Source organism: Tamandua tetradactyla, chromosome 6 (genome assembly GCF_023851605.1).
Source record: "Tamandua tetradactyla isolate mTamTet1 chromosome 6, mTamTet1.pri, whole genome shotgun sequence".
Taxonomy (NCBI): Eukaryota; Metazoa; Chordata; class Mammalia; order Pilosa; family Myrmecophagidae; genus Tamandua; species Tamandua tetradactyla.
This window is the reverse complement of record NC_135332.1, coordinates 45,941,050-45,953,229: the sequence shown is the minus strand read 5'-3', so window position 1 is coordinate 45,953,229 and position 12,180 is coordinate 45,941,050. Positions and strand designations below refer to the sequence as shown.

General features: G+C 53.8%; 1 protein-coding gene across 1 annotated transcript; it reads right to left on the bottom strand.

The window, feature by feature from the left end:
• Positions 1-473: 473 nt before the first annotated feature.
• GAS2L2 (growth arrest specific 2 like 2) lies at positions 474-8,322 on the bottom strand. The gene is made up of 6 exons (XM_077165131.1): positions 7,421-8,322; positions 5,787-6,028; positions 4,754-4,861; positions 3,578-3,674; positions 2,663-2,900; positions 474-2,357 (listed from the first exon to the last, which is right to left on the bottom strand). Exons 1-6 carry the CDS (start codon positions 7,803-7,805, stop codon positions 815-817), a joined length of 2,613 nt encoding a protein of 870 aa, XP_077021246.1. The 5' UTR covers positions 7,806-8,322; the 3' UTR covers positions 474-814.
• Between the last annotated feature and the right edge of the window lie 3,858 nt (positions 8,323-12,180).

Genomic DNA, 12,180 nt, shown 5'->3' with positions numbered 1-12,180 from the left:
GGACTCAAAGACTCAATCTCCTCTCCACCTACCCCCTGCCACTCTCTCTGGAAAACTTCCAAGCCAGACTCAATCCCAGTTTCTGCTCCCTCCTCATCCTTTTCTACTCTCCACTGAGACTTAAGGCCTCTCCATCCTGACTTCGTGGGTGTAAATGTAATAAGAATGCTCTAAACCATCCCTCTTGATGCTGGGTGGTCTCAGTCCCCGAATGGAGAGTAGAGCTTTGGAGACCTTGGCAGGGGTGACACTGCAGGAGCTTGTTTGCAGCCCTTGTCCCTGTCCACCATTCCGATGAGGGATGAGGTTCCGCTTGCAGGAGAAAGTAGGAAGGAAGCCTCTCTCAACCCCCAGCTCCCTCCCCCTTGTCCCTTTCCCCTGTGGTGTGATCACCTTTGAAACTACAACCTTTCTGCACCGCCACAGTCCTAGAGTGAAGGACTTGAGAAGTTGGGGACTTGAAGACAGACCCACAGGTTTTTAATATTTTATAGGATTTGTGGAAACTGGTAGGCTATAGCCAGAGGACAGAAGTTTGGAGGCTATCCTGTGGGGGTTGTGCAAAAAGATAGAGGGTGGCTCCACCACCCCTAACCTAACTCGGGAGTTGGAGTGGAACTGATGGGTTGTCCCTTTGCTCAGCTGAACAGACCAAGTCTGCATTTGTCTTCCAGTCCCCTCCTGGTCAAGATCCTGTTTGAGGTGAGCGGCACCCGCTTCTGTTTCTGTGGCTGGGAATCCAGTAGAGACATGGGCCTCCTTTGCATTCCCCTCCTTGCCTACCCCACAGACTCAGGGATGAGAAGGCCCCTCCTCAAACCCAGGACTCCTCCTCAGGTGGGAGTGGGGCTTGATCAAGCTGCTGAGGCCTCAGGCCCTCAGAAGGCTGGGGGCTGCTCTCCAGGGGAGTGGCTGGCCCTTTCTTCTCCTTTCCCTCTTCCTTCTCCCCGTCCACCAGGAATGCCTCTCCTTCCTTGCTGCCCAGTGCCGCCTGCTCCACCTTGCCCCTTGGGGGTGCCATGGATGGAGCCAGGCAAAGATAGGCCATCGGTCTGGGGATGCGTGAAGGCCGCTTCTCAGGCCTGTGATCCCTCCGGGGCCGGATCCTGGGTCTCAGCTTCAGCTTGTAGATGGACGGGACCTTCTGGGGCTTCCGGAGTGATCTCTTTCCCTTGCCCTGGCAGGCCCTGGCTTTGTCAGAATTGAGGTTCAAGGATGAAGGTGTGGGGGCTTCCAGGCTGTCAGACACAGTAGAGGCTGAGCAGTCCTGCCCTCCTTGAGGTGTGACCTTCCTTATCCTAGGGTCCTTGGTGCAAAGGCTTATTTTTGTCCTTGGCATATCCTCTCTGGCTCCCAGCTTCTCTGTTGATCTTCCTGAGACTGTGGCAGCAGCCAGCTTAGGGGACCCTGTAGGTCCCGTTCTCCAGGCTTCCAAGTTCACTTTAAGGAGGGGTGGGGGACCCTGAGTCAGTTCTTGGATGACTTTGTCATAAGGACCTCCACGCTTGGGCCACTGCCCACCCAGTGGGATGTAGACACCACTTCGAGGGATGGCCCCAGACCCTGTGCCCTGGGGACGGGAAACCCCCACCTCTAGCAGCTTCATGTTGGCCACAATCTCCACTTCAAGGCTATGGTAGACGGCTTGCTCCTTGTTTCTGCCCAGGGGCAGGGGACTGTACCGCCCCTCTGGTTCCTGGAGGCCCAGACTCCGGGGCTCTCCAGTCTTGGCTGGAACCCGGATGTCCAACTTCTGGCCCTCCTGCTCCCCCTCTGCAGTGCCGTCCCTATGTCTGGATCTGTTTGGGCATCTGTACCCAATGACGGCCCCTAATGGGGCAGAGCCTCTCCCCGATTCTGCTGTGAGATCTTTACTTGCAGTACCTGGAGAACTTCCTGGAGTAGGGGGGCGGGAAGAGGGCAGTTGGATGGGGATCTTGGTGAGCCCTTTAACAGGAGATGGTGAACTGCCAGATGCTGGCTCCCTGGGCTGGGGAGAAGCACTGTTGGCCTCACCCCAGGATAACTGCCTGAGGCCCAGGGGCTTGACTGGGCTGGTGGAACAAGGCAAGGGAGATGGTCCTCTTGTTGGTATCCCTTTGGCAGTGGCTTCGGCGCCTTGGAATCTCTGGGGGGTGGAAGCCCTGGCGTGGGATCCCCACCTGTTCGTGTCCTCGTAGACCCACGAAGTGGGAGTCCTTCCCCTGGAGGATTGGTGGGGGAGGCCGTCCTCCCTCTTCCCTGAGGGTGTGCACTGGGGGTCTCGGCCCCTGTGGGAGGATGAGGATCCGGGGCTGGGTGGGCTGTATCCAGCTGGCAGCTGCCTCCATGCTGGGGTGAGCAGCTTCTCCTGGCATCTGGAAGGGAGAACCATACAGCCAGAAAAGGAGACTCAGAAGGCCACAGGGTCACCCAGTCCTGTCCCCTTCCTTTCCCTAGCCAGAACACCAACAGGGTAGGTCCTGTTCCCTCATTAGGCTTTATTTAGCCTTTTCACGTGTGAAATGGAAGTAGGTATGAAGCAACTAGATGAACCCAAAGGTACTCAAAATAGGAAATGAGGGGCGCTGCTGTGAGACTCCCCTCTATCTTGGGGTGAGGTGGCCTCTGAGAAGGTAGACTTGAAAGGAGAAAGAGGCCCTGCCCTGTCCCTTCCCTGTACCTGGGAGGTGGTGCCATCTCTCCGAGCACCTCCACCCCTGCTCCCCGTTCACCGCAGGGGCCTGGGGAGGCGGCAGCGAGGGGCCTCCGCTTCCGGCCTGAGGAGGTGTAGGTCTTCCAGGTCACAGGGGGCGGCGGGCTCTGGGAGCGGCTGATGGTCATCCTGGGCCCATCCTGCACCCGCACTTCATGCTGCGCCGGGGGGGCTGGGGGCTTCTGGAAGCTGCTCGGCTTGTGCGCTACCCACACAGCCCCCAGACAGAGGAGAGGAGGGGAGGGTTTAACATCCTGCTGGTGTGACCCCTTATCCCCTCCTCCGGTTGATCCATGCCCTGCATCCCACGGGGTAGGCAGTGGGGCCGCCTTACAGGAGGGGCTTCAGGGATGTCATCTGGTCAGAGGGCCCAGCTGGGGGACTGGCTTTAAAGCTGCCTTTGTATTGCAAGTATATGATGTTTACTTAGATCGTGTGCTTGTTTGGGGCGGTGTGAGATGCCGATAGGGATGAAAGTGTCCGAGCCTTAGTTAGATGGACTCCACAGTGGACCCCAGAGCCAGACCTTCGCTCCACAGCGACGCAGCCTGAGCAACTGTTGAGTCTGCATGTGTTTGGCGCCACCCTGCGTCTATAACTTGTACTACATCACTGCTGTCCAAGTCCTGCTAAGGCATACCGTACCTTTTCTAGTACCTTCCTTCCTCCATCTCCCACTCACCTCTCGCCCCATTTTCCACCGTTCCTTCTGTTTGGGAGCAACCTCTCCATGGAGAAGTTTCACCAATATCTTCCTGGAGGGCAACTGCCTTCTTGAAGCTTGGAGATCAAACTTACCACCCCACTCTGCTTCCAGTCTCCCAACCCCGAGCTGTGCTTCTCCAACCAGCCCCACAGGGAGGGGAATCTCGGGAGACTCACAGAGGGACGTGCACCGGCAGGGGTCATGTTTGTCCAGATAATGACCGAGCGTGTCCCAGCCGCCCCCTACACGCACCATCACATGGTTCCGGAGAATCTGCAAGGGGCAGGGGTAAAGGTGAAGGTGACTCAGAGTGGAGGGCTCCCCATGTTCCTGGGCTACTCTGCAGGCCTCCAGCACCACTCAAGAGTTGCCCCCATCCTGTGACCTGCCCACGTGCTGCCGGCACATAGGCGGTGTTTGCAGCTCCTCCATGACGGGCATTGCTAACACATGGTCAAGGGTGGAGGAGGAGCTGACACAGAAAGCTGCCCCGTGCCTGGACAGGGGATCTCACAGGCATTGTGTAAACAGGCCTCGGAACTCCCCCTTCATTGTAAAGAGTTTGCATAGGCTTGTGTCAGAAATGGGGCCCAAATTACCTCTGGCTTTGCCTCTGCAGTGTGATGAAAGAACACCTGACGGTCCCAGCCCCACTGCACTCTGGGGTAGGCATATTCTTTCTCCAGGCTTCCATTTCATTCAGTTGAGAAGTGGGGTCACAATCCCTTGTACAAACCTACTTCAAAGGGCTATTGCTTCAGGGTCTGGGTGAGGCCCCTGGAAGCTGACTCTGCATCTAGGCCAACGAAAGAGTTGGCCATACCCCCCAAACTGCTGGCTACGGCCCTGGGTGCAGAGCGTGTCTCTGGAGAGGCTCAGCCAGGTATGAGTAGGGGAAGAGGCACACTTAGGTCCTCCATTGCTATTCACTTGGCGACTGTACCGAGCCAGGCACATCTAAGGGATCACGATGGCATCTGTGAGGCTGGGGCCATGCACTGAACCCACACTTGGGGTTCTCAGGCCCCTTGCTCTGGAAAAGTAGGAGACCCCTTCCCCTACCTCACTTCTGTCTGGGGTCAACTTCTAGATTGGGCTGAGGTGGAGGCAGATGGGGTGGGAGAACGGGGGGTTCTGGCTGTCCTGGGGGGGGGGGGGAGCAGGAGATAGCTTGCCAATTTTCCCAGGAACTTCCTGGAATTCTCCGGGGAGAGAAAGAGAGCCCCGAGGCCCAATAACTTGGGGTAAATAGTGACTTCCTGTCCTTGCCTCATGCCTAGGCAAGGTCACATGGAAGGAAACCCTATTCTGTTGACCCTGGGGATCCCTCCACCTGCCATCCCAGGACTTACCCGGATGAAGATGAGGGTGTTGGAGTCCCCCACGCGGTACTTGCCTTCGGACACCTTAACCATGGGGAACTGAACCGGGCATGTGCAGTGGCTCACGAGGCTCTGCACCTGTGGGCAGTAGCAATGGCTCAGCCCTGCCCTCCACCCATGCCCTGGAGTCCACCCCCTTGGGAGTAAGCACAAAGCAGGGTGGCCTGCCTGCAAGCCAGAGCCTTCCCCGAGATTCTGCTGAGGCCAGGGCCAGGCACTGAAAGGGAGAGGGGGAGAAGGCTTTTAATGTCCCAAGGAGAACAAGACTTTTTGTGGTCACCAGTGGCCCAGCACCATTATGGACCCTCGAGGAGCGGCTGAAGGAGGCATGGCATGTAATGGTTAACAAGGTAGGCTGTGGAATCTGGCACATGGGGGTGAGAATCCTGCCTCTACTGCATCATATGCCGCAGGCAAATTAAGAGACTTCCTCGAGCTCCAGTTTCCTTAGTGGTAAAAATGGGGTTAATCACTGAAGTGACTAAATAGTTAGAGCTAATTCTGATGGAGTGCTCCTTCTGTGCCAGACACTGCGCTAAGCACTTCATATGAACTGGCTCCTTTAGTACTCACAGTGTCCTAGAAGGTAGGTTCCACGGTCACCCCCACTTTATAGGAAAGGGAGCAGAGGCACAGAGAGGTTAAATAAGTTGTGGAAGTCACACAGCTATGAAGCGGTGGATGTAAGACTTGAAGCAAGGTACAGAGTTTATTCTTAACCATTTCACAGGTTGATGGTGTGGGTTAGATGAGAGACGTGGAGAGCGCTGGGTTTACTATACCAAGGTAGTGAGTGGCACAGCTACTAATATGTGTGGTTGGTGTTGAGGCTCAAGCGGAACGTAATTTACTCAGAGCCACACAGCGCATTGGTGTCAGGGCCGGGACTGGAGCCCGAGAAGGGGGCGGCTCAGAGAGCGCTGGAATCGGATGGGGACGAGCAGAGCAGCCGCGGAAAAGGGTGGGATGGGGGGGTGCTTGCGGGCGTGCCCCAACCCCTCACCATCTGGTCCAGGTTGCGGAAGTGGCAGGGCTGACGCGTGGGGGGCGCGGGTGGCGGCGGCGCGGACGGGGCCAGGGCCAGCTCCCGGCGCAGCTCCTGGTCGATCTCCTCCTCCAGTTGCACCAGGGTGGGCGCCGGCACCCCGAAGCGCCAGGCGCGGCGGCCCAGCTCCAGCAGACACAGCACCACGTTCTTCACGTTCTTGCGCAGCACCAGGTCCTCCGTCTCGAACATCAGCGCCTCTGGGGGGGCGGGGGGGGGGGCGGGGGAGGCGGAGGCAGCGTCAGCCCCTCGCTGACCTCCCTGGGTGCGGGTTGGAGATGCTACCCGTGAGCGCTGGTGCCTGCCGTCCTAGGGACTGAGGCCGTCCTGGAGAGGGCTGGGGAGTGGACAGCATTGCCCTAGGAGGGGTCTGGGCACCCCTGTCCAGGCACTGTCTGCAGCCATCTGACGGAAGCGGTTGCGGTTGGAAGATGTGATTCAGAGCCTGGCTGTGGGCAGGTGGCCAGAGTAGGGTTAACTCTATTTGCTCCTCTCCCCACTCTGCTTGCCAGGTTGGGTCCAGGAGCAGAGAGCAGTTGACTGTGCTTCCTGCCCATGGCTCTCCCTCTGACGTCCACCAAGCATCCCAAAGTCAGCCCCCACTACATGCAGCCAGGGAAGGTGGAGTTCAGGCTCAAGCTGGGTTGGCATCTGACTCTCCCACCCACTAGATGTGTGACCTTGGGCATGTCTCTGAGCCTCAGTTTCCATTTCTGTAGAATGGGAATGGAGTCTGTTCCGTGGGGGTGTTGTGAGGATTGGATACACACAGAGTTAGTAAGCATTTGTAGACGCTGCTTGATGCCCGGCAAGCCCGCAACAAAACACTCACCCTTCAGACCTGCTCTTCACTGCTCGGCCACCTGCCAGTGGCCTGGGCCTTCCCCTGTCGCACTCCCACCGCCTTTGGCCTAGAGGATAGCACCATCTCCAGCCCCATCCCACTGCTGGATCCAAAGCCAAGGAGATGAGGGACCCTGACGTGTCACTCCCCTGACCCCTGCAAGCCCAGCACAATTGGGCCTCTCCCCAGTGCTCCCACCTGCCTCCTCCGCTGCCCTCTGTCCATCCTAGCCCTGTCCCATGCCCTTGAACTGCCCCCTCAGCTTCTCCCAGTCGTCGAAACACAAAGCCTTTGCTGTGCCTTTGCCCTGCAGTCCCCCTGCCTAGAATTCCCTTTCCCCCGACTTCTATTTATTTTTCAAGACAGTTCAAATTTCCCTCATCTACGGGATGAGGCTTCTAAGCACACAGGCCATTGCTTTGAGCACTTCTCCCCTGGGCTGTAATGCACGTATCTACACTTCTGTCTCTTCCTGGACCTCGCCCTCCTTGAGCACTGGGTCTCATTCCTTTCTGTCCTTAGTGCCCAGCACGGAGCTCGGCACAAAGCGGGAGCTCAATGTGTGTTTGTTGAATGCATTAGTCCACCAATCAACACATTCATTTATTGAGGATTGACTATAAGTTGGGGGAAACTGAAGCAGGAGAGATGAGCTGGCCCAGGGCAGATCTGGAAGGCAAACTCACCTCCAGGTCCAGCTTGGGCCTCAGAGAGGGGGCCCCCGTAAGGTTAGGTCCACGGTACTTACCTTGGATGCCCATCTCCATGCGACACCACTGGATGAAGTTAGAGATGTTGTCCCGGGCCTGGAAGGTGCCCGGCTGGGCGGCACTATTGCAGGAAACCCCGACCCGGGGCATGGGAAGCCTCTGGGCCCAGGTGGGTCCCTCCACCAGCAAGGCCAGGGCTGCCTCCGTGACGGTGTTGGCGTGTCGGCACAGCACCAGGCCTGTCTCCAGCTCCTGCAGGAAGTTGACTGCGTCGATTTCCAGCCCATAGAGGTCCCGCAGCCACTCTGCCAGGTCCTCCTTCATGGCCTCCAGGTACTGCTCGCTGGACTTAAAGGGTCGGATGCTGCGCACGGGAAGCTCCCGGGTCTTAGGACTCCTCCCGTGGCCCCTGGGCTGTGGCATGGCTAGAACCTCGGTAGGCAGGGAGGAGACTTCCCTCTTGACACCTGCTGGGTCTTGGCTCAGTCCTCCTTAACTCAGGGGTTCCCCTTCTACCCTCTGAGAACCCGGGACTTCCGGCTCTGCTGCTGGCCTCTGACTTCAGTTGCTGGGCCAGGCTCGGCCCCTGCCCCCCTACATTCTTCAATCTCTGCCAGAACTTTCCCTACTTGATGGCCCTACAGCGACCTCACCCTCCAGATGCCCAGTCCCCTCAGAGGTCACTACCTCCTGGGTCAATGGAGGTGAGGCCACTCCTTTCTTCCCTAGGACTGTATGGGTCAAGCTGACTTCCACCCCCCACCGGCCGCTGAGTCTGGCCTGGCCTGTCTCTTTGCTTTGCTTTCTTCTCTTCTCCTAGGTGACGGCTGGTGGCTGCTACAAACACTCCTCCTTAACCCTTCCCAGCAGGCAAGGACTGCCCTGTACAACCCGCCCTGCAACAGATGGAGCAGGGAGGAGAGGCTGGAGCTGACTTCTCTAACTGGGTTGACCAGGATGGGGGCTTCTAGGAATGGGGGAGAAAAGCAGGGACAGGGGCTGTAGGGTCCTTTGGTGTCTAGTGAGCATTGCAGGATGTAGAAGAAAGCAGGAGAAATAGAGTCTAAAGACATGGGCTAAGTCTTGGACTGCTTTCCTAAATCCCCATGTGACCTCCATATTACTATCTAATGTCTTTGTGCCTTAGTTTCCCCAACTGTAAAATGGCAATAATAATATCCACCTTCTTGGGGTATAGTGAGGAATACAGGAATAATGCATGTGAAGGTAGGAAATTGTCAGGACACACACAGACACAGACACACACACACACACACACACACACACAGAGGACTGGGCGGTTCCCAGCTTTCGCTGATTCTCTTTGCAGCCTAGTCTGTGCTCTGTGATTCCCACTTTCTTTGGAGACTGTGCTCCATCCCCCACTCTAACCTTGAGCTTCCTCAGGAATGGGCTGTCAATGCAGTACCTTACTTTCACGGCCACAGCAGTTCATTCATTCAACAAATATGGAAAGGAGAATTGAAATATAATTGCCAAATGGAAGAGAACTGAAATACACACCCAGTTGTTGCTTCCTGTTGAAACGGAGCTCGAAGGTTACTAAGGAATGATGAGAAAGAAAGAAAGGAAGAAGAGAAAGAAAGACACAGACGGGCACAGGGGGTCTGAAGCTTGAGTTTACTTCAGACAACTTTATTCTTAACCAGATCCTGGTTATATACCACAGGATGTCAATAGGCATGCATGCATTTCCTGAGGGAGCAAAGTTCTTATCTTTCAGTGTTCTTCATACTTAACATAACCATTTGGGGTAAACGTTCTCTTCCTCCCAGACTGCTCTACATAACAATCTCCATAGTTTACTGCCGCCATCCTGAGGCCAGCTGCTTGCAAACCTGCAGGTCTTGTTTTAACCCTTGGCTCCTTCACTCAGTTAATTTTTGAAGGGAAGTTGCAGGGAGATACATTTAGAAGATTTGATGAAATAAATACAATTTGAGCTGGATTTTGGGTAAGAGATGGAAAATTGAGTGTTCATAGTTTTTCTAGGTCAGAGAACATCTTAATTAATAGGGTATACCCACCCTTTTGTTCATTAGTTCATTTGAATTGATTTGCTGTCAGTTGCCTCAAGATGAATTTGGAAGAAAAAAGGGAGTGAAAAAGGTCACGTGCTCTTCTCTCCTGCTGCCTATAAGCTATAAAGTGTATGTATTTATTTTGTGGTGCAGCTTCAGAGACCTCATATTTGCTTGGGCAGTTTCCCACTTGTTTCCCCCTTTGGAAGCTCAGCAGGCTCCAAGCACTGTCATCTGACCCATGTATGTGACTTGGTTCAACCTATCAGATCTACCTGAAGATTGGGTTTAAACAGGGTCAAAGGAGCTGATGGCCCATGCCACCTCTACCTCAGCCACCCAACCCCTGCAGAGTGTTTGATAAAACCAGTATGACAAGCTACTGGGAGACGGCCTGCCAGGCAGACAAGGCAGAGGTGGCAAAGAATGAGAGAGAGCAAGACAGAGAGTGGGAGAAAGAGAGAAGGAACTCTCACTCAGACTTTGTGTGAGAAAATACTGGGTTAGAAAAATAGGAAGGGCATGGCTCTCTCAAAACAAGGAGTCTGTTTCGGGAACATACGGCCATAGGAAAGTTTTGTTTTCGACACTGGTGGAACATATTCATTAAATTCCCTTAGTACATGTGATGATTGAGACAAAAATTTGAATATGAAGGCAGAAGCTGGATGGACCAATTTTTCTTTTGAACTCCCTTGGCTCAAATTCTGTACTTTTAAAGAAAGAAAAAAGTGGGGGAGAATATGGGTCACACTGGAGCCAGCGATACCCAGAAGTAGTGAAGACTCCATTCCCGGGTCAGCTCCAGTGACATCCACGTGACATCCACACCCAATTCCAAGGACTTGAGGCAGGAATCAGGGATTTGATGCATTACTCTGTGGTAGGATTTTAGCTATGGTCCTGGCTGCCCAGGTCACCTTGATGTGGTCTTTTTGAGGAGCCTAGTTCTTCAGCCTTGGTGAATCCATGGTTTGCCTAATATCCTTTCAGAAAATTCCTTTTTCCTTAATTTAGCCAGAATTGTTTTCTGCTGCTGACAACTAAGAGCCCTACTGAGACACACACACACACACACACACACACACACACACACACACACACACACACACACACACACATGCCCCTTTCAGGACCCAGGGCCTGCATTGCTCTCTGAAGCCTTTCCTGGTCCTCTAGCCAGGGTCCCATTGAGAAGATGGCTTTAGTGCTGGGAAGCTGGCACAGGGGCCAGGTTGGGGAGAGGCTTCGAGCAACTTGTTCCTTCTCTCAGCTGAGTTGGGACAGGGCCACAGAGTTGGGAGTGAGGTTCCTGTCCCAGAGAATCCGGCAACAGCAGAAAGATCTTTAACCTTCCCAACCTATCTTGTTTCCTCATCCATAACATGGGCACAGTAACTTCAGTCTCGATGCCTGCTGCTGGTTGAACTTTATCCCCCCAAAAGACATGTTCAAGTCCTAACCTTTGGTGCCTGTGAATGTGAACTTATTTGGAAGTAGGGTCTTTGCAGATGTAACCAAGTTAAGGTCACACGGGATTAGAATGGGCGCTAACCCAACAACTGATGTCCTTCTAAGAAGAGGGAAATTTGAACACAGACTCACACAGGGACAAACCATGTGATGACAGAGGCAGAGGTTGGAGTTATGCTCTCACAAGCCATGGAATACCAAGGATTGCCAGGAACCACCAGAAACTGGAAGAAGCAAGAAAGCTTTCTTCCTAGAGCCTTTAGAAGAAGTATAGCTCGACTGACATTTTGGACTTCTAATCTCCAAAACTATAAGAAAATAGATTTCTGCTATTTTAAGCCACCTAATTGCGGTACTTTGTTAAAGCAGCCCTAGGAAACCAATACATTGCCCTTAGAAAATAACTGAAAAAAAAATAATGTTGTTTTGTAATTTAAAAATATATACACCTGGGTTAATATAGGAGCAGCTCAGGCTGTTGCCCTGGGCCGCTGGCTGGCAACGCAGTGGAAAGAATATGCGGTTTGGAGACAGACAAGGTAAGACAGATCTTGATTTCAATTTGACTTTGCCCCTTAGGAGCTGAGACTGTTGGTAAATCACATCTCATTTCTGAGCTTGAATTTGCTTCAATGTAAACCAAGGTCACCAGGTCTGTCCTGCAGAGCTGCCAGGAGGAATAAAGGAGAGACGTACGCTCAGTGCTTTTACACGTTAGACACCTTTCAAAGACACTGGTGGTTTGAAAACTTGTATTAGTTACCTATTGCTGCAAAATAAATTGCTCCAAAATTTAGCAGCTTAAAATGGTAATTAATAAACATGTGGTATCTATGTTTCTTGTGGTCAGGAATTCAGGAGCAGTTTAGCTGAGTGGCTCTGGCTTGGGGCTCTTTCAAGATGGCTCACTCACATGGCTGGCAAATTGGTTCTGGCAGTTGCCAGAGGTCTTAGTTCCTCCCTCTATGGGCCTCATAGGGTTGCCTGAGTTTCCTCATGACATGACACTGGCTGCCCCCTGGGTGATCCAAGAGAGAGCAAGGTAGAAGCCACCGTGTGTTTTATCACCTAACCTTAGAAAGCACACACTGTCCTTTCCCGTTGGTTACATAGTTCAGCCTTATTCAGTGTGGAAAGGGACCGCACAAGAGCGTGACACCAGAAGACGCGTATCATACCACGGGCTTGCTCGGAAGCAAGCAAGACGTGGAAGAGCCATTTCTCTTTCTTTCTTGTTCATAGAACCCAGTTTTGTTCCTGTATCAGGTGGGGCTTCCTTGAGA